The sequence below is a fragment of the Hippoglossus stenolepis genome, chromosome 7 (assembly GCF_022539355.2).
Source record: "Hippoglossus stenolepis isolate QCI-W04-F060 chromosome 7, HSTE1.2, whole genome shotgun sequence".
NCBI classification, from domain to species: Eukaryota; Metazoa; Chordata; class Actinopteri; order Pleuronectiformes; family Pleuronectidae; genus Hippoglossus; species Hippoglossus stenolepis.
In genome coordinates this window covers 667939-695337 of record NC_061489.1, presented here as the reverse complement: position 1 = coordinate 695337, position 27399 = coordinate 667939, and the positions used below count along the sequence as shown (strand labels likewise).

At 40.6% G+C, this 27399-nt stretch overlaps 1 protein-coding gene across 6 annotated transcripts in view; it reads right to left on the bottom strand.

Annotated features, from left to right (window-relative positions):
- The window catches only part of abhd18 (abhydrolase domain containing 18), an 88011-nt gene that overhangs the window by 7764 nt on the left and 52848 nt on the right, over positions 1-27399 (bottom strand). For 2 of the 6 annotated variants that reach the window (XM_035161344.1, XM_035161343.1), the window contains exons 5-13: positions 18837-18912; positions 18442-18526; positions 17246-17273; positions 8349-8487; positions 6120-6209; positions 4431-4532; positions 3822-4054; positions 3420-3556; positions 36-198 (exon numbers count right to left, since the gene is read on the bottom strand). In XM_035161344.1, the coding sequence (XP_035017235.1) occupies positions 36-198; positions 3420-3556; positions 3822-4054; positions 4431-4532; positions 6120-6209; positions 8349-8487; positions 17246-17273; positions 18442-18526; positions 18837-18912 (1053 nt within the window). The other 4 variants (XM_035161345.2, XM_047340560.1, XM_035161346.1 and 1 more) reach the window with 3 other exon arrangements.

The window sequence follows — 27399 nt, the reverse complement described above, 5'->3', positions numbered from 1 at the left end:
CATCTTTTGCTCTGCACGTCAAGTAAGTGGTTTACCTGAAGACGTTTTGTTTAAACAGGTATGCACTGATGTGTCCTCCATTCAGATATCGGACTTCACATCCAGGCCAGATCTCCTGTAGACTGAGGACCCCTGTACGAGGGATGTAGGCATCCTTTTTGGCCTGGACTACGATGATGAGACCAGTGTCTACAGGGACTAGGACAGAGCGAAGAACACGTACCATTTATTTTCTACTGGGACATTTAACCACACACATATAACCCCTCTTTTGGCCTCTCTTCACTGGTCATCATTTCAATATGGTAGGCATACCTCTAGTCATTGAGTGAATGACTCAGTTGTGCTGAGTCTGACAAGCTACCTCCACAAGCTGCAATTGCAATTACGGGTTTAGCTGCTATAAATAATATTATGAATACTATGAAAAGGAACATTTAACCAATTGCAACATGGGGACAGGACTATATAACTTAATTGGCCAACTTAAATTGAATTCTGGACATGCAAACTTGCAAATACACAATCTTATGTTAACTTAATTCACCCCACAAGAATCCGGCACAATGATTGGTTGAATTCTTCTTATGCCAGTTTGCTTTGACAAATATTCTCTATCATACAGTAAACCAAAGCAAGCATCAACAATTGCATCATAATTCAGAAGACCCAGGAGCAAAAAGAGAAGTTCATATGCACAACCACAACAAATATCTTTTCTGGACAATCTGCATGTTAATCACATCAGTTTGGTTTAAAACATTATAGACATGAGTGATGGATTTTTTGTTTCACTTAAGAGATGTAACTGAACCAGTGCTGTAGTTGTGCCATTAATGTTGTTTTTCTAGAAATGAAATCTCAAATCCTAATGTACAACTAAAATCTAAATAGTTCCATTTAGAGTGATATTTGACACAATTTAATAAATGATAGAGAACAGTATAAGGAAATAGACATTAAAGCATACAGCAATGATTCCGAATGGTCCAATCAGAACCTTGTACCATTAATTTAGTCTTACTAGTTTGATGTAGCTTACTGTAACGGTCCCCCCTAGCCTGGTTGTGTGTGGCATCACTGCTAGTTACTGTTTCAGGTTTTTCGAGGTAAACAGCTGATTGGTGGCTCCCCCCTAGATCTGGAGCACCTGGGTCCAGTGCTCCACTGGGATACAAGGCTCTCAGGATCCAGTTCAGGGCTTTCTTCCCTCTTTCGCTCTCCCCACCAGTGCCTGCACCTGCACCTTTTGTTTAGTTATACTTACTTTACTATTACTCAACAACACTGCATCATTCACACACCACATGTACACTACTGCTGCCACTGACCAACACATTCTTATTATTATGTTCAGTTAATAGATTTGCTCAAAATAAATGTTATCTGTGCCAAATGAAGATGCCACAGGGTCTCCCAACAACAGCCAGAGACAAACCATTCACTTTTCAACATGTTTTATTAATTGAACTGGTGCAAATGTAAATTCCAAAACACAAAACGACAGCAGTTTTTGCTGGTCGCGGCAGTTCAGCTCGGCATGTGTCTTCTCAGGTGTGGCTCTCTGTGGCAGCTCTTCTGCTGCCTTTTGAATCCAGGGAGAGTTAATTGGCCAACTAATCTCAGCTGGGCCAATCAACTGTCCCTGTTTCACCTGGAGGTGCTCTGCCGAGAATTTTGGGTCCTTTCCTGTTTTGGTCCTGACCCATGAGCCGGGTTATGACATTACACAGACCATGGAAGACTGTTCATCACAGGTCTGACTGGTTCTGTTTTGAAAACCAACCGAGTTTAATTATGGGAATGGATTGTTATACTAGCCCTGTACATATAGATATATAGACTGCCACTTGTAATGTTCCTTATCGTTACCTGTTAAAGCTCTCTGTGTGAAGGTAACAATATTTGAGTAAATTTATTTGGAGTGGTTTCTGGGTCTGTCTGTTAAAGGTTTATTTTGTAAGACAGGGGTCTTCAGCCCCTCTGCAGTGGCTCCCTGTACAGTGTTGTGCATGTTGCGCATATTTTTCGCGAACGGGGAACTTAACGAATCAATTTTCATATGATGAACGTGAACGTCACATTCACGTAAATTTTTTAAATTATCATCGTATCAGGCCATCATGAAATACCAGGAGCGGGCGAGTGTGTGTGTGTGTGTGTGTGTGTGTGTGTGTGTGTGTGTGTGTGCGTGTGCTCCCAGACAGCGCACACACACACAGGCCCAAGGGCCCCCCCTCACTCGCTCAGAGAGACACACACAGTGAGATCAGAGCTCGTTCACGTGAAGCAGCCGGTAATTGACTTACCGGCTGCTTCTTAACAGAGGAAACAGTGAAAACACAGAGTTTCTCTGGTCACAGCTGCTCAGAGATCAGCGCCGCTGCATCATGATCAGAGCAGAAGCTGCAGTTGGTTTGTACCGAGCTTCAGTTTCTGTGTCCGCCTCCAGTCTGACCTGCTCTCACTTTTTGTTTTAATATTTCGTCAACTAAAATATATTTTTTTAAACTATTAGGCTGCAGCTAAATGTTTTTATTTATTTCAAAGATGGCTACTTCTTATTTTATACATTTCCCACAAATATGGGGAGGACTCAAATAGGCCTGCATAGTTCTGTGTTTAATTTATTTCAAAGTAGGCATACACATTGTGTATTTTGTTCTCCTCTTCATAAGAGTTTGGTGTTTTCCTTTGTTGTAACAGGTAAAAATAGCAATAAAATGTCAACAGTTTTCTTTATTGTCGTTCTATAATTTCATAAATGCAACAAACTATAGTTTTTATATATATAGTATAACTATATATAAAACCTTATAAGCTGTGTTATCAAATATGTTTTGCGGCTACAGACACATTTTTATTTGGGGGAAGAGGGGGCAAAATGGCTCTTTTGATAGTAAAGGTTGCCTACCCCTGGTGTAAGATGATAATCCTAGTGATGTCTTCACTAGTGTGTAATCCTCTAAATTGTAAAAAATATTGTTTTCTGTGGAGGTAGCTCGTCAGGTGAGAGTTAATTGGCACATCTGAGGTTAGTTGGCCAATTACTCTCCCTGCATTCAAAAGGCAGGAGGAGAGCTGTCACAAACAGGAGAGAAACACATGAGACAGGAAAGACAGATTGAAGAGACTGGAAAGAGCTGAGCTTCCAGGACAAATTTATGTTTGCCGTTCTTAACAATAAAGCATGTTAAAACCAGAATGGTTTGTGTCTGGCTGCTGTTGGGAGACCCCGGTGGCAATGTTGTCAGCTACAACATGCAACTTCCCTACTAGATGTCACTAAATTCTACACACTTAACCTTTAATCCAGAACTTCTACCAAAGGTATTTTTGTCTATCTTCTTTTCTCTGTCCTACGTCTGTTGTGATACAAATCAAAAATGCTGCTTGTCTGTCTGGACCATAAAACCTACCAGAGAAGTTGGCCATGTGTGTACATTCATCCATAACACCCTTCATGAAGCTTATCGATTCTCTATGCAAAGATGGCCGAAAGCATTTGGCTGAATTCCTCTTCTTCCAATGCAGTGTGCTCTTTGCATGTAGACTTCTAGGAAAAAAACAGATGAAATGAAAATAATATGAAAACTAAATGATAAAACGGTCATTGGAGCATCCAAAATTATGTAAATATTCGTACATATGTCAGAGGCCCTAATTATAGATTAGTACATCAAATCAGACAACATCTGCAATATATACATATGTGTGTGTATATATGTATATACATAGTTGAGCACGTTAGACAAAAGGAAAAAAGAAGTCACACAAACAGACATATGTAGCTTCGATTCAAAACAACTTATCCCGTTTACCTTGAGTCCAAACTTGTCCCACTGTTGTTCACTGATGATAACAGAAGGTCTTTGTCTCCATCTCTGCCCCCTTTAGGGCGTCCACCAATCAATGGGCCTTGTTCAACCTCACCTTCCCGTCCAGTCTTGGTGTACTGGCCCACTGATGCTCTTTCACCTCTAGACAGACCCAGAAGCTGCTCTATAGTGTCCGCATTCTTCAGAAGTTCTGTACCCATCCTTAAGGAATCAACCTGACAGACATGGACAAAGACCAAAAGACAGATTCAATGTACTTGATGATCATGCTCAAGTGTGTTCTAACCAAACAAACAAACAAAAAAAGATCTGTTTAATTTCATACTGACATGCAGCAAAGGAAATATTAACTTGCATGCTTGCAAAGCTAAAACAAGCAAATCTTGCTTTGTGACTTAAGTATTTGTTATCCTTGTCATAATTGATAATCTTTATTTGATTGATCCACCTTCAGTCATTTTGATTGATCAACTTATTTATTAATACTTAGAGTTTCTGCATTTAATGTTCTTCTCAAATTTAATCTGTAACCTTATAGCCAGTTGTATAATCCTGGTTGTGGAGAGTAGAAGTAAGTGAAGGATAACATACCCCACAGTACTCCAACAGGTGAATGATCTCCTCTTCATACACTGAGTTAATGGCATACTGCTTCTCCAGCTCTGTCCAGTTCACTGCTTTACTCAATACACCCTGCGTACGCACACACACAGACACACAGACACACAAACACCTTCCTCAGAATTCATTGCTGCATCTAAAATCTGAACAAATTATTTAGTAATGCTATCCTTAACAATATTCACATGCATGTTAGTCCACTGAAATAGTTACCAGTCACTGTAATTGGTCCTCCTGTCCATACTGGCCATTAAAGGTTTAGTGTGTAAGATTAAGTTGAAATGGATCTATTGGCAGATACTGAATATAAAATAATCCATAGTGATGTTTTCCCTAGTGTGTGATTATTTAAATTGTAAAAATTGTTGTTTTCTTTACCCAAGAATGGGCCATTTATATTTAAATACTTTATAATTAAATCTGGAGCTGGTCCAAACTGGACAAACTAAACACCTTTTGAGTTTTTATGACAACTGAAGACTACCACAGGTTCTCTTTCATGTTTGGAAGTGGAGGGTGATGGGATGTTCAGCTGCAACATGTAACTTCACCACTAGATGTCACTAAATTCTACACACTGAGCCTTTAACTAATTTCAATGTAAGTGTACAAAGATGGCCATATGATACTGCAGCAGTTTGGGGTACAGTGGTTGTCCTTCAATCAGAATGTCGTGGTTTGATTCCAGTCTTCTGCATGCATAAGTGTCCTTTGGCAATATACTAAACCCTGAATTGCTCCTCACAGAAAAAAGTGCTGCCCATAGATGCACTGTATGAATGTGTGTGTGAATGGGTGGATGGCAATAGACTGCTTTGTAAAGCACTTCGAGTGGTCATCAAGACTAAAAATGCGCAATATAAATACAGACCATTTATCTGTATTATTGTCAGTCTGCTGGGTTTAGCAAGGAAAAGCTGTCCAGGGAATACCAAGGAGTTTTCATCACCCTGGCACACAAGTCACGTTTCCATCAGGCAAAACATGGCTCTTATACAAAATAAGTAACATGTAATAATATGAAAAGATGATGTGAAATGAGCAGTTCCTAACCCTAACCCAACTTTTTGTTGAAACCATGGAAAATAACCTTCATCCTTTGAGTACAATTTGTTCTAAGTTTAAAATCTAAGTTTAGAATTACTCCACTGGGATTGTATGCCTCCACGAACCAGTGCAGGTTTTTTCAAGATTTACATAAGGTCACTGTGATCTTTGACCTTTGACCACCAAATTCTATTCAGGTCATCCTTGAGTCCAAGTGAATGTTTGTGACACATGTAATGATATTCCCTGTGGGCATTCCTGATATATATTTTCAAACCAACACATGGTTATGTGACCTTAACTTTTTGACCTTTGACCACCAAAATCGAATCAGTTCATCTTTGAAGTGAATGTTTGTATCCAATTTGAAGACATTCCCTCAAGCTGATTTTAAGATATCACATTTAATAATAGACATATTTTGTGAGGCCATCATGATCCTGACATTTGACTACCAAAATCCGAACAGTACATTCTTGAGTCCAAGTGAATGTCTGTGCCAAATTTGAAAGGATTCCTTGAGGGTCTTCCAGAGATATCCCCTTAAAAGCCAAAAAATGTGCGTCAACAAGAAAACATAATGCCTTCAACCAGATACAAAGAGTGTGTTACCGTGGTAAAGACACTTGAGGCAGTGGACCAAGACAAACAGGGAATCAGAGGGATGGGCTGCGGCCAGTTAGTCACTGCCAGGGATGCCATCTGGATACAAAGACAAAAATAGGTAGGATTTGGTATTATATGGTTTTTGTGTGTGGACATGCATGTAACATATTTGTAGGATTACTATTGCGCAATCCTTACAGCTTTGAAAAGACTGTGTGACTCAATAAGTGCCAAATTTATGCTGGGGTCATCATAACTTTTGCTTTTCACTTTACTTTTTACTCTTCTCTTTCTCATTTTTACACTTAGTTCATATCTTCTTTTCTCTTAGGTTTATCTTTTGAATTACATTCTCTTATGCGCGTTTAAGTAACTTAACAACATATCTCTTTTTTTTAGCCAAGTTATCAGCCAGCTGATGAGAATACTGCATCAAATGCTGGTTTTTGTTCATCTTTTTAAATAACTTCATCAAAACTTTGTTTAAATATTTATGGAGATCTTGCATTATATGACCAACGCCAATTTTCCACGAATTTTTATTACAAAGTCAAGCATACAACTTAATTAATCAGCGCTGGTTCCCACACCAACCCGTCAGAAATACGCTGACTGCATGCCTGCACCAAGTCTCATCCAGAGACCCAGTGCCAGAGGAGACTGCCTGGAGAAGAGGCCCCACAACTGCAACCACTGGCAGGTTAGCAGCCACCGAACCATGGTCTGAGTTCGAGCAGAGAAGGTCCACAGCACTGCGGCACTCATTTAAGTAGGCTCAATCCAATCATTCGATTCTGCTATTGATGACTGGGTCGATGTCGTTACCTGAATTATCACCTCTAAATTTACCTTCACAGAATAATTTATTTGCGCATTCCGGCATAGATTTGTTTACCATTAACTTTACCACACTTAAACATATCATCTTCCACCATTACTCAAATTATCATCTTTCAATTCCATTGCTATAATTTCAGATGTTTAATTTATTCCATTTTGCATATTCTTTGAGTTATTATTCTTGTAAATGTTCCCTTCCTTGTAGAAATTAGTCAATAAATCTCATATTTTTATATCTATTGTCATTATGTGTTCTTTACAGAAGCGTATTGCATTCACTTGAAAAAAAAAAGTTCTGTTTTTCTGAGATAACTATCTCGGAAATTCCGAGATAAGTTCTGTTTTACTGAAAAAAACCAAGAAACAACCTGTGTTTTTCCGAGATAATTATCTCAGGAAAAACAGGAAAAAAAAAATATTTGAAAAACAGAGCTTTTTTTACATGCTTTTATTTTGAAAGTGAAGTTCCTGTATAGACGCGGACTTACTGTTATGAATCTGTAACTTCACAAAGGAAACGTTTTATGTTTTAGCGACCCTCCGAAGAGGCACAAGATCGTTTTGAAGTGTGAAGGAAAGTAAACAGGTGTGATTTCGGCTGAGGCCTGTGACAGTATAAGAGAACAACACGCTCGGCTACATTAGTCTTTTGTGGTTCACTGTTATTTATACAGAAGGAGAGTCTGACAGTTTGAAGCGACGCTATACGTCATGGCGCTAATACAAGAAATCGTGCCAAACAAAAGACTGTCTAAGAGTGCAGCAGTTACATGCAGCCCGCTGAACAAGGGCTCTGTGCGAAACGTCCATGCAAAATGTTTTCAAGTGAAAGCAATACGCTTCCGTATATTAGCGCCATGACGTATAGCGTCTATTCAGGAACTTCACTTTCAAAATAAAAGCACGTAAAAAAAGTTCTGTTTTTCTAATTAATTTTTTTCCCAGTTTTTCCGAGATAATTATCTCGGAAAAACAGAAAAAAAAATTAATTAGAAAAACAGAACTTATCTCGGAATTTCCGAGATAGTTATCTCAGAAAAACAGAACTTTTTTTTTTTTCAAGTGAATGCAATACGCTTCCGTACAATACGCTTCCGTAGTTCTTTGGGAGTAGAGAATTGAGAGCCTTTGAATCGGGAATTCATGACTTCATAATTTTGCTCTGATAGGAGCTGGTGCCCCTTTTTCATAACGAGTGCAAAATTATTATAACGCTACACAGGAAATGCAAATTCTAGTCAGTTGTAAATGTTAAAAAGGTGCTGGTGACTATGGGTTTTCAGGATAACAAGCATGTTGGTTAGTTGTGAAGAGGAATACTGGTGGATTGTAGAGGTTTGCTTAAAAAGGATTAATAAAGGAAAAGACAGAAGGTGCGCTTTTCTGAAGACTCACATATCCTCCCATAGAGATGCCAGTCATTCCCAGTGGCCAGTATCCTCCTCTCTCCAGCCAGTGGAGAAGCACTGTTGACTCCAGGATCAATGCCCCTCCCATGACAAACAGGTCTGAAACACTGTTTAGACTGGACCACCTAAAATACTCACAAATAAAGTCCTTGTTCACTATACACTGAAATAATCCCATTTTTAGAAGAAGAATTCACTTAAAGTCTATCTTGGTCATCATCTCTGAGCAATTTGATGATGCCTCACAGATGACGGCACCTGTAATCGTCCTGAATTCACAGCAGTTCAAATGGGTTTAACCATTGCAAGAGAAAACATTGAATCACTCCAGATATTCGAATCACTCTACTTGCATAATCCACTACTTTGCATTTTCCTTATGTCATTGGGCTGTATACAGTGCATTCAGCCACTAACTTTTTTGTTTTGTTGCTGCCTTACGCCACACCAGTCACAAGTTGCAAAGAAGTGCAATGCATAAAATTGCAATATGAAATTCAATGCTGGCCCCTAGGGAGAAAACACAGCAGATATTTCCCTGTATGTTTTTTAATGTGAAAACAGAGAGCTGCTTGTGTTTTGACCATAGACTGTATATAAAGATGGACAACATGACAGCTCCCCAAAGTGTAGCCAACGCGTCTCGATTGCCACCTGGTGGCTGGCTGCAGCATGAGTCATAAACCCTGATCCATGTTCGCAGATGGAACATGGATCAAACAAAAAAGTCAAAGTTGAACGATGGTTAATATTTCTAGAAATTGTTTCTGTCATCTTAGGTAGTTGCTATTGCACAGAATCTGACTCCAAATGTGCATATGTGTAATACGATATGTTTGTGAACAGATGTGACAGAGACGTGCAGTCTTTTCAATGCATTTATTTAATTCTGCTTGTGTGTTGCTCAATCTCTTTCCCACGTTCATACACACACATATGTTCTTATGTATCTGTATATTACAACTACATCTCCCCCTTTTAGTGAAGGATCACAATTTCTTAAGATATTGGTGTACTTTTCATGTCGTTCCTAATACACATGCTACATATAGATGTAATTACTTACTTGGATCGTAGGTAATCATCTGTCAAAAGTGTCCCTTGGATAACATTTAACTTGTGAAACTACCTTACTCATGTGGCATGTGATATTCTTTAAACTAAGAACACAGGACATCAAATATCTTTCTGCCTAGGGGTCAGAAGCGGTGCAGGGATTATTCTGCCCTGTATTACAGCAGCTCGATGCGACAGTTGATCCATTCTGATTGGGGCTTTAATTAATTTGCCCTGATCTTGTCGTTCTCCGAGTCTCTGGGGTGACCCTGATGTGGAATCTGTTTCTCTGTGTGGCAATTGACGATGGATAGAGGATCAATCAGCTAACAGCCCTCAGCTGCGCTGATACAGGTGGGGGTGCTCTCTGAGCCACCTCCATGCCCACAATCTGTAAACTTCCAGACGGTAGGTTGATGTAGTAAGGCCTTGGAATTTCAGCTGTGTTTTTCAGCTGACTCTTCCGGCCTCGTTCAACAATATCTTCTTGGGAATTTCCTTAAATTTGTTCTTAAAGGGATAGTTCCCGTGTAAAATGTATTCATTATCTACTCACCACTATGCCGATGGGGGGGTGGGTGAAGTGTTTGAGTCCACAAAACCCTTTTGGAGTTTCAGGGGTAAACAGCGTAGCAGCCAAATCCAATACAGTGGAAGAAATTAGTGAACTATCTTCAGACGTAAAAAAACCAGAAAAAAAACACAACATGCTTCCATACTGCTTGTGTGGAGTCATACGAGTGTCCAGAAGAAAGTTTTTAACCTAAATGTCCGCTGATATCTTCTGCTGAGTTGCATTTAGCGACCATCGGAAACACTAACGTCCACTAGTTTAGCCACTTCTGGTGGACTTTTATGTTTAAAACATGGTGGAAATGATATGTTATGTTTTTTCTGTTGTTTTATTACGTCTGAAGATAGGTCACTAATGTCTTCAATTGTATTGGATTCAGCTGCTACACTGTTCATGATGATTTCTTAAACTCCCAAATCAGGGACAGAGTAACACAAAGTGCAACTTACTCAAACTGCTTCGGGCTCGGATCAGGTTCAGACACGGGTTCAGGTCGGGCTCGGTGCACAGCGCTCTTCTGGGCATTCCCCCATCTCAGAGTCAGAAAGTCAGCTCGTTTTTCAGAATTAACAGACTACAATTATTCGGAAGATTTCAACTAAACTCTGGAAAGCAGGACCTAGCGATACTGCCAGTACTGTTGAAGATCTGGTGTGAGACCTTTTTTTTTATTAGGCCATTCTCTATGCACCAGGGCATTATCTGCATTCTGTGTGGTCCTGATCTGAACCAGCATCGCTTTGATGCAGGCAATCCGAGCAGGTAGGTCATCAAAGGCTCTGCTGCTCAGCAGGGAAATGAAGGGTTTGTGGTCGGTCTGTATGAGAAAGTCCATCCCAACCAGGTAGGACTGTAAAACGCTCACATGCCAAGATCAGCACCAGAATCTATTTTTCAATTTGGATATATCTGCGCTCTGCCTCTGTCATCCTGAGTGAGATGATGAGAATGAGAAAGCATCTGCTGCAACTCTCGTCTCTCTGTTTGGGCAGCAACAGTGGGCAAACGCTTTGAAGTTCCTCTTTAACTTTGTCAACCAAAGGGACACACGGTGTAGCGATGACAAAGCATAGGACTTGGCTCCCTCCTTCATCGTAATCTTGTACTGTACTTTCCATGCAGGCATCCCAAGCCTGTACAGCTGTTTGTAGTTTGCTGCCAGCTCCTGAATACTGTCAACTAGCCTCTGTAACTGCAGCGCCTTGATTGCTGGTAGATCAAGTAGAGGAGTAAATAACCAGTGTATGACAAACACAGGTTATGTTGTTGTTCGATTCTTGTATTCAATGACATCATTGAACTGTCCTCTCACTTGCTGGGTCCTTGTAGTGCTTTTGTTGCTCTGGTGAGTGTGATATGTTGTTGTTCTGAATAGGTGGTTGCTGGTATGGCTGTTTAAAGGTTATTTGCTCATTCATTTTCATTGTCTTTGTCCATGTTTTTTAAGTATCTCTTGTAGACACCTCTCCAAGGAAATTTGGCTCCATCTCCTGTTCCTGAATTGCATTCACTCAGCCCAATCTGCAAACGGGTGCAAAGTTTTCCATGTCTGACCTGGTCGTTGAAACCTTATTTTCTTGTATTTCACTTTATCCACTGTTGTGTCTATTTTGTCTGTATTAGTTGTCTCACGTACAGTGGGTTGCTGTTTCTGGATTTTTTCACGTTGTCTGATTTTGTGTACTGCTTTTTCCAGTGGAAGTTCACTGTCCATCTGCAGGCTCTCTGTCAGGCCATGACATCTTATGACTCTCTGATATAATTTCTTCCTGCAGTATGCCATATTGACCATGTTCTGCTAGTTTATAAACTGCTGAAATGAAAAATTCAGCTTTTTCTGTTCCATCTTTTGTTTTGTTTTGCAAGCCAAATGTGCTTGAAATATCATCAGCTTTATCTCACGTAGTATAATCTAATGAGTTAATCTGGTATTCTTTTTCAGGTGGATTTATGGAGAACAAGGAATCAATCTATTGCTCCATTTATATGCTTTATTATCGTCTGTCACTCAATCCTGTTGAGGGCAAGCAGGCTCGCATGGTGCTGTCCTTCTGCTCACAGCTTCTCACAGGCTCGCTAGCTCTCTGCTGTGAACTGCCTGTTAGCTTGCCTTGTTTAGTTGTTTCCGTGATTGTCTTTTGTCAGGATCTCCGACCTCATCTGTGAGCGAATTCAGCAATTATGACACCATGTAATACGATACGTTTGTGAAGCGTGGAAACTCAACAGATGCGACAGTCATGCAGTATTTTCAGGACGTTCATTTGCCTAAGGTTCCATCTTTTTACAAGGTCTATGGTTTAGACAAAATGTCCTAGCTTTGTTATTTAACAAAAAAGGTATATATTTCCCAAAGTGGGCTATTAAACAGACACATAGTAACAATTAACAATTAATTTGTTACCTCTTCAAAGAGGTTATGTTTTTATTGACGTTGGTCTGTTAGTAGGATTACTCAAAAACTACTGAACTGATTTAAATGAAACTTTTTGGAAGGGCTGGCTATGGGCTAAGGAAGAATCAAATAAGAATTAGATTTTGGAGCAGATTTAATTAGGTAGACATTAGTGAAGCAGTTTTGCAAGAAAGAATTGTCAAAGAATCCTCCTGAAGCACTTTCTTGAAGTTATTGTTGCTAAAGAAGGTTAAACCAGCTATTAATTCCAAGTAAATGATCTGTATTTATATAGCGCTTTTCTAGTCTTGATGACCACTCAAAGTGCTTTACATTACAGTTTGCCATTCACCCTTTTACACACACATTCATACAGTGCATCTGTTAGCAGCTAGTTCAGCATCTTGCCCAAGGACACTTTGGTATGCAGATGGAGAAGACTGGGATCGAACTTCCAGCCTTCTGGTTAGAGGACGACTGCTCTACCCCTACTTACGACTTAGATGATGACCAGAGGACATTTTATAACCAATTAAAGCCCCTACAAGGAACCTTTCATTTTTTATGATTTTGGCGTCTCTGTGGACAAAAGCTGTAGATATTATGAAAATTAGAACTGTACTGTCTCAAAGGATGCTGGGTAACTAGTCCACGTAAGTGTTTCTATCATCTCCTGTCTTAAAACCCTGGTCTAGCCAGTATGTGTATTTGTTTTGGAATGAGTAAAAAAAATAAAACACAGCTGTTTGCAGGATGCATAGCAATGAGGTAATCTACTTGGGAAATACACATGATCAGTTTGAGCTCTGCATGACTGAAGTCCCGCTACGATGATCACACCGTCTGGGTGAGCCGTAAGCTGTTTGTTGATGACATCATGCAGCCTTTCAAGCGCTACCTGAGCCTTAGCTTGTGGGGGAATGTATGCACAGTCTGCACTTTACCGTGAGGAGCTCTAGGTCTGGGCAGCAGTGTGTGGAAACAATGTCCACAGTTGTGCACCAGCTGTTGTTCACGTAAAGACACACACCTCCTCCTCTAATTTTCCCAGAGTCCTTTGTTCGGTCCGCTCTGTAAACAGAGCAAACCGGCTACTTCAATCACACAATGAGGTGTAAGTAAGTAAGAAGTTGGTGAGGTACATGTTAGCCTGTAGCCAACTGACAGACCTTGGACTCCTACCAACCACCTGTTACTGGATTAAGGACTTTTTGACAAACCACCCTCAGACTGTGAGAATATGACCACACCTCTCCTCAACCCTCATCCTTAGCACCGGCACCCACCAGAGCTGCATAATGAGTCCCCTCCTCTACTCCCTCTACACCCCTGGCTGTGTTTTTTTTATTTTTTTACCATCCTCACACAATACTGTATATGCCACTATATAATATGTATATTGTATAAAACACATCATATCTGTACAGGAGAATAGTGCCTGTCTTAATTCCACAGATACTCCCTTCTCTCTCTAAGTAGTACCCAAGGTTAGGTTATAGAAAAAAGGGCCAACCCACAATGCATTGTAGCTTCTACACTTAGAGAGTTTCATATCTAATTTAGATACACCAGACAGAGAGGCACCAACTTCAACTCTCACCAACTTCCACTCTTTTGCGTATTTCACCAGTGGCAAGACGTAAGGACACAATGTGATTTAGGAATGCATGCTTTAGGCTAACTATCCAATAGGATGTGAACACCTACATGTAACATAGAGAGTGACAGCAATTCTAGTCATTCATGGTTGTGTTGTTGGAATGGGTGACGCAATTAGAGGAAGATATATTGGGATGCTATGGAAGACATCTTCAGACTTGGAGGTGACTATTGCTTATGTTACTCTGTTAGCGTTGGTGTGTGTGGTACACTGGATGCTCAGCAGCAGACAGGAGAGCTCTTCAGAGGGTCATCAACACTGCCCAGAGGATAATCAGCTGCCCAGTGCCCTCTCTGGAAGACTTATTCAGGTCTCGCTGCAGCAGCAGACCAGCAAACATCCTGAAGGACCCTTTTCATCCTGGACATCATCTGTTTGACCTGCTACCCTCTGGCAGATGCTTCAGGTCGATCAAATCACGGACAAACAGCTTCTACCCCGCGGCCATAAGAGAACTGAACCCTGCTAAATAACTGACACACTGACTGTTTGGGACCTGAAACATTCACAATGTTTACAGATGTTTACATCTACTGCAATGTACCTTCTGTACAAATACTAAATTATACTACATGTACATACACAAATTTACTATGCTGCTAAAATATATGCTATACTGTTTTTATATTTAAATTGCACTTATTTTCCACCTCATATATACACTTTTGTAATTATTATTTTATCTTTTTTTTATTTAATTTAATTAAATTTTTTGTGTGTATATTTTGCACCTTTTTTTACTAATTATGCTGTTTTTATTTATATTATGCACCTTGAGGATTGCTGCTAAATTCCGTTGTACACTGTGCAATGACAATAAAAGGATTCTATTCTATCCTATAAATTGGCAGCAATATTAAAATGAGACCGTTTCATCTACCCTAAACTCCTTTTAGGGACTTTAATACAGATAACCAGGTAATTCCAAAGGATTCACATATTTATCTTGCCACTGTAATTGTATGTGTGCTTGAACAAGATAAAGCAGTGGTAATTTTTTTGTGAATGATGTGTCTCACAAATATATCTGGTTACAGCCAAAGCAACCTAAATATAAATATCAGCTTCAAAACTAATACAGGTTGTAATTCTGCTGCTCCAAAATTATGTGTTTTACATTTTTATGTAAACATAGCAATATTCACAGATCAGGGCTTTCAGTCAATACATACAGCGGGTAAAATTAGTATTGAACACGTCACCATTTTTCTCAGTAAATATATTTCTAAAGGTGCTATTGACCTAAAATGTTGACGAGATGTCGGTAACAACCCAAGTAATCCATACATACAAAGAAAACCAAACAAATTTATTCAGAAATTAAGTTATGTGTAATAAAATGGAATGACAGGGAAAAAGTATTGAACACATGAAGAAAGGGAGGTGCAAAAAGGCATGGAAAGCCAAGACACCAGCTGAAATCTATCAGTAATTAGAAAGCAATCCTGCCCCTTGTCAGTGCAAATTAATATCAGCTGGTTTAGTCCCAACTGATGGCCTATAAAAAGGTGTCTCATTACCAAGGTGTCACACAAGAAACATCTCATGATGGGTAAAAGCAAAGAGCTCTCTCAAGACCTTCGCAACCTTATTGTTGCAAAACATACTGATGGCATTGGTTGCAGAAGGATTTCTAAACTTCTGAATGTTCCAGTGAGCACTGTTGGGGCCATAATCCGAAGTGGAAAGAACATCATTTCACCATAAACCGGCCACGACCAGGTGCTCCTTGCAAGATTTCTGACCGAGGAGTGAAAAGAATTATCAGAAGAGTTGTCCAAGAGCCAAGGACCACTTGTGGAGAGCTTCAGAAAGACCTGGAATTAGCAGGTACAATTGTTTCAAAGAAAATAATAAGTAATGCACTCAACCGACGTGGCCTGTATGCACGCTCGCCACACAAGACTCCATTGCTGAAGAAAAAGCATGTGAAGCTCGCTTAAAGTTTGCTGCACAACATTTAGACAAGCCTGTGAAATACTGGGAGAATATAGTCTGGTCAGATGAGACCAAAATTGAACTCTTTGGATGCCATAATACACACCATGTTTGGAGGTCAAATGCACTGCATATCACCCCAAAAACACCATACCAACAGTGAAGTTTGGAGGTGGGAACATCATGGTGTGGGGCTGTTTTTCAGCATACGGCACTGGCAAACTTCATATAATTGAAGGAAGGATGAATGGAAAAATGTACCGAGACATTCTTGATAAAAATCTGCTGCCATCTACCAGGATGGTGAAGATGAAATGAGGGTGGACATTTCAGCAAGACAATGATCCCAAACACACAGCCAAGGGAACTCTCAATTGGTTTCAGAGAAAGAAAATAAAGCAGCCAATCACCTGACTTGAATCCAACAGAAAATCTATGGAAAAAACTAAAGGTCAGAGTTCATAGAAGAGGCCCACGGAACCTTCAAGATTTGAAGACTGTTTGTGTGGAAGAATGGGCCAAAATCACACCTGAGCAATGCATGCGACTAGTTTCTCCATACAGGAGGCGTCTTGAAGCTGTCATCACCAACAAAGGCTTTTGTACGAAGTATTAAATAAATTTCAGTAAGCGTGTTCAATACTTTTTCCCTGTCATTCCATTTTATTACACATAACTTAATTTCTGAACTTATTTGTTTGGTTTTCTTTGTATGTATGGATTACTTGGGTTGTTACCGACATCTCGTGGAAATTTCATGTCAATAGCACCTTTAGAAATATATTTATTGAGAAAAATGGTGACGTGTTCAATACTTATTTTACCCGCTGTATGTAATTTCAAAGTGGGAGAGATATTTTGCTAAATATACAGATCAGCTGTAAGTTTCAAAGTACTTTCACCAACTAATCTCATTTTTGTCTCCATAGAGCAGAATCCTCCACAACCTGATAAACTGATTCTTTCAGCTTTTAGTCCATATTTTCCATAAAGAAAAAAAAATACAGAGACAAACAGTGCTTAGTTAGGATGATTAGTTAGGATGATGTCAAATATGCTATATATATATGTCAAATATGCTATATATATATGTCAAATATACTATCTATATATATATATATATATATATATATATATATATATATATATATATATATATATATATATATATATATATATGTGTCGGGAATTTAAAACCCCAGCAAACAGATAAAAGGGTTATTGATCAAGTTACAATCATATGAAAGGGAGTTAACTTACAGTTGGTCCTTAGGTTTACGAGAACCATGTAAAAGGATAGTCAAGGAATAAAAAGATGTTTGGAGATAGCATTCATTAAATGAAGATAAAAACATTCAACACAGATTGGAATTCAGTCCCAAGAGAGCCGGATGCAGGCCAGATAATATTCTAGTTTATACTTGATTCATACCCTTGTTTCATCATGACAAACTCTTATTGCTTGCATCAGTATTGTTTCCAAAGCAAACACAAGTGGTACTCAACTGATTTTACACATGATCAGTTGAAGTACTGAGGTGTACTACACAGCCTTTGTAAACAGCAGTATAATAATCTCTATCACTGTAGGAGCTTGGTCACATCAAGGAAAAAACACAGATTAGGTCATTGTGATGTCATAAAGAGACCACAAATTTATAATAGAAGGTGGTATAAATAAAATGTGTTGCATTTAAAAGAAACAAACAAATGTGGAGAAAACAAACAAAAGGAAGAAAAAAAAAGTTACAGGAGAGGAACAAACAGAAGGAGAGGAGTAGACTTTTTTTTTCCAGATTCATTTAAGGTCACTGTGACCTTTGACCACTGAAACGTAATCACTTTATCTCTGAGTCCATGACAACTGATCAAACTAACCACTTTCTTTAAGCTGGCACCAGCACATCACACACACATCTCCCCAAACTTCACCGCCCCAAAATAATGATTGATTGATTGAAGCTATTGTTGTCATGCTTCTCGGGCTAAGACGTTTCAGAGCACTGAAACCTGTGCTGTGATTGTATCAGTGTATTAATTAATCCTCACATCCTTAACCAGGCCTTCTGCACTTTGCTCTGCTGCAGCTACGTACATGAACTGCAATACCAGGTGGAGACACCAACACAGTTCTTACTCTAAAAAACTTCCACTTTTTGTTTCTAGTTGTGCTTGTGCAATTGAAATAAGGCTGTAAGTGTCTTTGAATCTTAACACACACTGTCCAAATTTATTTGATATTTTAGCCAGTGCTCCTTGCTACAGCTATTTTTGACAATTCTATTGTGAATCTCATAAGCTGATGAAAGTGCATCACTATATCTGTCTATCAAATTGGTATATCAGTCAGTGGAGATAAAGTCTACCTGGGGTGTCCAGCAAAATAATTTCCAAAGGAAATTAAAAAAGTAAAACAAAAAGAAGGAGGCAGATGTGAGATGACAATAGAAGGATATAATATGGGTTCTCCAGAAGCAATGAAGCCATTCCTGCCTCTTTGATCATGGGCCTCGCCATCAGGGTCCGCCGACGCCAGAAAAACTACACACACGCACACAAAATACAATACAATACATATAAAGTGACTTCTTGGATGAACAAGGATGAACAAATTTGACATGACATTAATTTGTTATGAATTTCCAATAAAAAGTGACAGCCCTGTGCAGATCATTAGTATTTTATCCTTTGACGGGGCTGCCTGTTAACACTAATGTACATGGTATTCCCATAACCCTAACCATCACTATTTCAAATAAGACATAATATATCATATTTCATCACATACCAGGTTTGAAACAGGGCCTTTGATGTTCAAGTTATGTTGAGGTAAAAAGGTTAAGAGCCTTACATGATCTCCAGTCCCAGCCAAGTGGATGCATACTGGTCTGTTCTTCTGCCATCTCTTAGGAACTATAAACTGAAAACTGAAAAAAACACAATGACAACTCACTTGGATGCCACAGCACACAAATGCGTCGAGCAATCTCTTGTAAATTGATTTGCTGAAAATCAACAGACAAAGCTAGAAGAGGTTGCAGTAAGTGAAATATGTTCTAATTACCTCCACCTAAACCAATTTCCATGAAATGTTAGTAGAGGGGTGGGGCATGATCGACGGAAGAACCAATACAATTTTGGAGCAGGTGTATATAAACATGTGGATGTATTGCATTTAATGTGTGTTATTTGACATATATAATTAAGCCCTGACTAACACACTGTGGGATGAAATCATCACTATGAAATTAAATTGTCATTATTATTGAAACAGAACTAACATTCCCGCCTATGTCCTATGCCTCTGCCAACCAGTGCAGTTTCCGTGTACATATTTCCACACATTTCTTTTTCCAGATTCATATAAGGTCACTGTGTACTCACTTAATCTTTGAGTCCAAGAGACAACTGTTGAAAAGTTGGGGAAATTCCCTCAAGTCGGTGATGTATATCACATTCAAGAGGCCAAAAACATGTTTCTGAGAGGCCTCATTCGACTCGAAACGGCATCATTTACACTGTGTTTTAAGACTAAAAGTCCACCAGAAGTGGCTAAGCTAGTGGACATTAGCATTTCTGCCAGTCCCTGAATGCATCTTGTCGGAAGATATTAACAGACATTCGGCTTACAACTTGGTGTAAAATACATCGTTTCGAGTCAAATTTGAATGTCGGGGCTTCCAGACACTCACCCCTCCATCGGAAATTCATTTCTGGGTGAACTATACCTTTAAGATATCATGAACAAGAAAAACATACACAAACTTTGTGAGGTCACAGTGACCACTATTAAATAAAACTCTAATTCAGGTCATCCTTGAGTCCAAGTGAGTGGCTGCGATCGGAAAATCCAATTTTGCTTAGGAACCTTCTTAACTGTGTGAAATGACCAGGAAGTATTTCAGTGGCAGCCATAATAATAGCTGTTCAAATTCTATAAAGGATGAGGAAAGCTTCCAATGCTTCCTAGCTGCCTTCTTCACTTGCGTAACACCTCAAAAATCAGACAAGTCCTTTCTCAAAAAGATGCAGAAAAATGTATCCAGACTTGATTATTGTAATTCCTTATTATCAGGCTCCAGCAGTAAGTCGTTAAAGACTCTGCAGCTTGTCCAAAATGCTGCAGCACGTGTCCTGACCAGAACAAAGAAAAGAGACCACATTTCTCCTGTATTAGCTTCACTACACTGGCTTCCGGTTAAATCTAGAATATAATTTAAATTCTCCTCCTCACCTTCAAGGCCCTTAATAATATGGCACCATTATACCTCAAAGAGCTGATAGTACCTTATCAACCCACTAGAGCACTGCGCTCCCAGAATTCAGGCTTACTTGTCGTCCCTAAAGTCTCTGAAAGTAGAGTAGGAGCCAGAGCTTTCAGCTATCAAGCTCCTCTCCTGTGGAATCATCTCCCACTTTCAGTTCGGGAGGCAGACACCATCTGTACGTTTAAGAGTAGGCTTAAAACCTTCCTTTACGATAAAGCTTATAGTTAGAGCTGGTCCAGGCTTGTCTTAGACCTGCTCTTAGTTATGCTGCTATAGGTCTAGAAGGTCGGGGGACACATGACACTCGGAGCTTCTCTTCCCAGCTTCTCCTTCCTCTTCTCCTTCCTTATCACATCAAAGAAATGAATATCTCATCAATACATGTTACTGACTTGACTTCTTCCCCGGAGTCCCTTTGCCTTATCGTCCGCAGATCCAGGGCCGCGGCTGCGGCCACATCGTGGACTATGATGGTGGATCGCGAATCAGAGATCGTGATCGTAATGGTGGATCCTGTATCGTGTTGGCATCTGATAGTGGTGGTGGACCACGATCGAGGTGGCAGCTGATGGTGGATCCTGATGGCGGCAGTGGATCATTACTGTGGACTATGGTGGCATCCGATCGTGATAGTGGATCCTGATCGTGGTGGCTGTTGACCGTGGACTATGATTACAACAAGACTGCTTGATATAAAATATGTCTACTCAGATACTCGACCATTACTGACATTAATCCATCAATTTATTTACCTTCCATTATGCTACAAAGTGTTTATTCTAATCAATGCTGCAAATATCCTTATCTTTCTGATGTTCTCCATTACACTTGACATCTATTGCACTTCTGTCCGTCCTGGGAGAGGGATCCCTCACATGTGGCTCTCTCTGAGGTTTCTACCTTCTTTTTACCCTGTTAAAAAAATGTTTGGGTAGTCTTTCCTTACTCTTGTTGAGGGTTAAGGGCAGAGGATGTCACACCTTGTTAAAGCCCTATGGGACAAATTGTAATTTGTCAATATGGGCTATATAAATAAAATTCGATTGATTGATTTACTTATCTCCTTTAGCCGAGGAAACATTGGACCATCCTTCATAAAAGAAAAGGAGAAAATGCTGCCCCATAATTCTTTGCGGCAGCAACATATAAAGCGACACAACTCTCTTACTCTCTCCCACTCTCTCAAAATGACAACCCTACCACATCAACAGACTCTGTACCTGTCCGTCGCAACATTCACTCCCTCTCTCCCTCCTCCCTAGCCTCCTCTGTTTTATCAGCCCTCCCTTCCACTGACTCTTTCTCACTCATGCATCCTAACTCTGCCACAGACATTCTCCTTTCTACTTTGTCCTCGTCTCTTGACTCTCTCTGTCCTCTTACGTCACGACAGGTCTGCAAGTCCTCCCCAGCTCCGTGGTTGTCTGACTCGGTGCGTGCCGACAGAGCCACTATGCGAGCATCAGAAAGGAAATGGCTAAAATCTAAACACCCTGACGACCTGCTCACTTATCAGTCTCTTCTCTCCTCTTTCTCTGCCTCTATTTCCACAGCCAAAAGCACTTTTTACTAGGGATGCACCGATATGGAAATTCTTGGCCGATACCGATATTTAAAACAACAATCTAGCCGATAGCCGATACCGATATTTGTTTATTACTTGAATAATATGAAAAACAGAAAAAGTGACAAGTGTAACTTTAGATGCCATGTTGAAATCCTTGGTGGTATTACCCCCTCTTGAAATGTCGGCTGAACATGTCTTTCTCTGAGACAGTGAAGAAATCCCACACAGCCGACGCTGCCGACATTGTCTCTGCTGTTTGTATGTAGTACCTGTTGCGCATGTGCACACCGACCCACATTTCTCTGCGCCGTCAGCCCGCGATTCTCCGCTTGTTGTTGTATGTAACCCGTTCAATGTCGGGTGTCGGGGTAAATGACGTATTCTCCAAGAAGCCTTTAGCGCTCCCCCTCTCTTTTTATCTATATGACTGCTTGTGTGGCTGTAGTGGATGGGCAGAGGGGGACATTTAATTATGTGATTGGGAAAATTGGGAAAATTAAAACTCCAGGACAACAGAAGGGAATACAAAGTATGGGATGCGTATTTGATCATTTATATCATATAAAATGTCATTTATATCGTTTAAATCATTTTTCAGTCTGTTTCCTGGCGCGATACGCTCGCTCGCACGCCGAAACCATCGGTGAAGGGCGCTGGCGCGGCGCGGCGCATCGCAGCCCATGTGAAGGTTTAACAGGGGGGTGGATGGGAGGCGCCTGGCTTTCCTTGGCGCTGCGCGGCGTTTCAGCGCCCGGTGTAAACCCGGCGTCAGTGTACCATAATCTGGATGCCAGATTGGCAGGCTGCAGAAAACATACCAATGAGCATCGGCCAATGTTATCGGTGAAAGTCAAGTTTATTACCGATACGCCGATGGCAGTAAACGAGGCAAATATCGGCCGCTACCGATATACGGCCGATACATCGGTGCACCACTACTTTTTACCAAACTACAATTCAATCCTCATTTTGTAACCCCAAAAAACTCTTGTAACTCCCTCCTGGCTGGTCTACCTGCTAGTGCAATCCGACCTCTGCAGCTCATTCAAAATGCAGCAGCTCGACTGGTCTCTAACCTACCTAAATTCACTCACACTACTCCGCTCCCTTCACTGGTTACCAGTGGCTGCCCGCATCCATTTCAAAACATTAGTACTTGCGTACCGTGCTGCGAACGGATCGGGTCCAGTCTACATCCAGGACATGGCCAAACGTTACACCCCAGCCCGTTCACTCCGCTCTGCATCTGCCAATCGGCTTGTTGCTCCCTCACTGCGAGCTAAACACTCAGCAAAATCCCGACTGTTTGCTGTCCTGGCTCCTAAATGGCGTAATGAGCTCCCCATTGACATCAGGACAGCAGAAAGTCTACACATCTACCGCCGCAAACTAAAAACACACCTCTTCCGACTATACCTTGAATACAATTTTAAACTAACAATTTAGTAGCACTTAAATGGCACTTACTTATAGCACTTTGTAGTTTGGCTTTTTTGAAGAAATTGTACTTTCTTGATTCTTGTTGTTCTGGGTTTGTACCCTCATGGTTGAATGCACTTATTGTAAGTCGCTTTGATAAAAGCGTCAGCTAAATGAAATGTAATGTAACTTCGTAGTTGCACCTGGACACACCCACATAGATATACTGTTTTAAAAAATTAAGAGAATACTTAATCGTCACAGTATAACACATCCTTCCTGGCTGATTCTTCTCTAGTTTTGTGTTCTGCTAGTGTCCCTGTCACTACTGGTAGTATGAGGCGGTACCTGCAGACCAGTCAGGTTGTGTCTCCAAGCACAGTCTCAAGAACACGGAGGAGATACCAGGAGACCGGCCGTTACACAAGGAGAGCTGGACAGGGCCGTAGAAGGGCATCAACCCAGCAGCAGGACAGGTATCTGCTCTTTTCTGTGAGGAGAAACAGGAGGAGCACTGCCAGAGCCCTAAAAAATGACCTCCAGCAGGCTACTGGTGTGCATGTTTCTGACCAAACTGTCAGAAACCGATTCCATGAAGGTGGCATCAGGGCCCGACATCCTCTAGTGGGACCTGTGCTCACAGCCCAGCACCGTGCAGAATCGATTGGCATTCGCCAGAGAACACCAGAATTTGCAGGTTTGCCAATGGCGCCTCTTATCTTGACAGATGACAGCAGGCTCAAACTGAGCTTGAAAGTGATAGACAAGAAAGCATCTGGAGATGCCCTGGTGAACATTATGCTGCCTGTAACACTGCATGAAAAGAGGAATTTGTGTCAGTTAGTGCCCCTGCAAATTTCTGTGGATGTTCAGGTTAACGACTGTTCACAGGAATCTACAGGCAGCACAGAAAACTGCCAGGAACTGCCGGGAATTGACGTGGGGTTCCAGTTTTGGGCAGTTTTACAAGCCTGAGAAGCTTGGCAGTTGACCCCCCTGCTCCTAGGTCTATGGGGGGGCTTTCACATGTAAATGAAAGAACTGTGATCTTTACAAATGCAAATCAGGATAGTTTCACTCAGTGGTGCAGAGGTTACATCTTTTACTAAAAGGTACTAACTCCCTTTTAAGAAAATCTCTCCTATAAATACATTCAGGCTTAGTATAATTATAGAATCATAAATTGTAGCTTGAATAGATTTGCCTTATAAAAGTAAGTATGCTATAATGAGTTTAATCAGTGATACAATTTTCAGGGTACATCTGATGATACATCTAAGAGAAGTCTTTCTGCTGACACCAAAACACTGTGCTTCACATAAAGCATATCAGCTGTGTCATCGCCTGACAAAGTCCCAAACATTTGTCCTCCCAAACTACTGGGAAAAACTCAGCACCATATTCACATGTCCATGGCGTACTAAGCTGTTGACTCTGCTGAAATTGCCTCATTTGGACTTCAATTGTCCGATTGTTGTTATTAAACTTTCTCAGTATTCCATTAAAACACTCAACACTTTTATCCAAAGTGACTTACAATAAGTGCATTCAACTATGAGGGTACAAACACAGAACAGCAAGAATCATGTAAGTACATTAACTGAACACCAGAAAGAATAAACTGGTCCTCAGTCACATACTCATCCCATATAAATGTAAAGTACAATTTAAAAACTGTTATAGCCGCTGCTTCAAAAGTGAAAAGGTCATCTGTGAAGTTTGTTAAGACTAAAATCTATGTTTTCCTTTGAATATTTGTTAAGACTAAAATCTATGTTTTTCTTTGAATATGTGTCTGTGAAGATGGCAATGAAACTGAACTCTAAACAAGTGCAGTATGTTAGACAGGGGTGGGGCAGGGGCAGTTTGGGCTGAATATGTGGGGAAAATGTGCGGCCTTCAGATAGTGACTGATAGTAGCCGTTGCTGGCTGGTTTTAATCTTGAAGTTGATTGTTGTGTGTGTGTGTGCGTCACATCGCAGTTCAGTCTTGCACCTGTCTGATAATGCCTGTTTGAGAAGACTGTACATCTGTGGCATACAATACACTGTACTTTAACTTGTTCTCATACCTAACTTACTATATTACAGCATAAACTCCATTAGCTTTATTTCAAACATCACACATACATGAATGCACTGTTTTCTTAAAAAACTGTGACATACCCTTAGAAAGAATTCAAGCAGCTGCCACTAGGGTCTGAAGGACAGATAGGAAAGACGTTGTTTTGTCTAGAAAAGGCGCATGCCATACTGAAAGCTCACAAGCTGTCAGCCGATTCAAGGCTCGTTTTAAAACACCAAACCAAACACTGTCAGAATGTGAAGATTTTCCCAGCTACTGTCAAAGGAGGGACGAAAACTGGGAGCGGCTCCTCATCATTGGCGAATTCCAGTGCCTTGAGGCTGGGACCAGCCTGTGCACTAGCCACGTGACTCCCCCTCCTGCTGAAGTTCCACACCCTGTGACGCACGAACCCTTAAAACTAATTCAGATTGGAGAAAAGACAGACGATTCATGCAATAGATTGCATCCGTGCAACCTAATCTGGGATTAGGGTGTGAACTGGAGGAAGGGGCTACCGGCACTGACGAGTGAGGAGCTTAACTAGCCAGACACACCGTTGCTTGAATCGGGCACAAATTAAAAGATGCCGGGACCATAACATGTTACGAGGACTGACAGATGAAGTAACTGACTAGAATAAAAAGACTGACAGACTGACAACATAAAAATATAAGATTTAAGAGGTCTGAATGTGTGGGTATTTATTAAATACTAAACAATAGCGATTTGGAGATTGATTAAAGAACTTAAGGTAACTAATATGTGTGGGTAATGGAACTGATCTGAGTAGTCCTAATATGAACTTCATGTAAAGGAACTATGGTGACACAGCACTAAGTTTGATACAAATGTGAATGAAAGTGTGTGTGTGGAAAACGAGAGAGAACCAAGTTAGGAGGAGATAACAAGAGGAAGGTCACTCGGCTGACAGAGACAGAATAAATAACGAAATAAGAAAAATAGAGCGAGGTCGCCATCTGGTGAAGGATAAAAGAACGTACAACTAGCGGTGTACGCCTGCCACCTGGGGGAGACCAAGGGACATTACAGCTCGGGTTACAACTGGTTTGACAGCATTGGATTGGCTTGTGTTTTTATTTTTAATTTTTAATTTTTATTTTAAATTTTTTCCACTAAGAGACAAATGACGACGGGAACTTTTTACAGTTAGAGATACACACCCCTGACATACCAACACGACCAACCCCGACCCACACAGATACACACACATTACAGCAACATGTCACAACACCTCACTCGTCGTGGGTTGAAGCACTGCCCTTGGCGCTCATGTCAATGAGAAGTTCATCCAATGGTGTCACCCATCTATCCCCACATGAGCTTCTCACAGGACGGCCCATGCCAGGGCCTCCTCGAGACCCTGGGTATGGACCCGGGTTGGATGTACGTCAGGAGAAATTGACTGATTATTTAAAGCTTTAACTAATCCTACTGAAGTTTTGTCTGCAAAGGTCCAGGCGGCTGCCGGATGTTCTGACAAGACACCCACGGAGACTCCTGTTCCAGTAAGACCGGGTGATTGGGTAAGGGTCAAAGTTCACAAGAGAAAGTGGCCCGACCCTAGGTGGACAGGACCTTGGGAGGTAACAGAGTGTACCTCACATGCGATCCGAGTAAAAGGAAAAACAGGAGCAATTTGGCACCACCTCACACATTGTGTACCCACTGACCCACCTTCTCGGTCTTTACGAGAAGTAGCCACTGATTTGGCCGACTCCTCCTCAAAATCTTAAAGTAATACGTTGACCACAAAAGGAGGGTCTATCTGTATGTCTTGTCTTGATTATTTCCAAATATAAGCTTGTGTACTGTACTTTAAACTCAGCTACGCACCTCTGAGTTCCATATGAGCAAAGAGAAACACGCAGATAATGTAAATGACGATGGAGATAGCAGGACTTCACCCCTGTGGGTGAGGCCATCAATGTTTTGTTTTTTACCTACCTGAGACAAATCCCTACTGCTTTCCATGATTTCGGTTACAAGTGTGATTTCTAGTAATCAGGCAGTGAATTCTTATAATTCTAATAAATGTGTTTCTGTTGCTCTAACTCCATAGATAATTAAGACA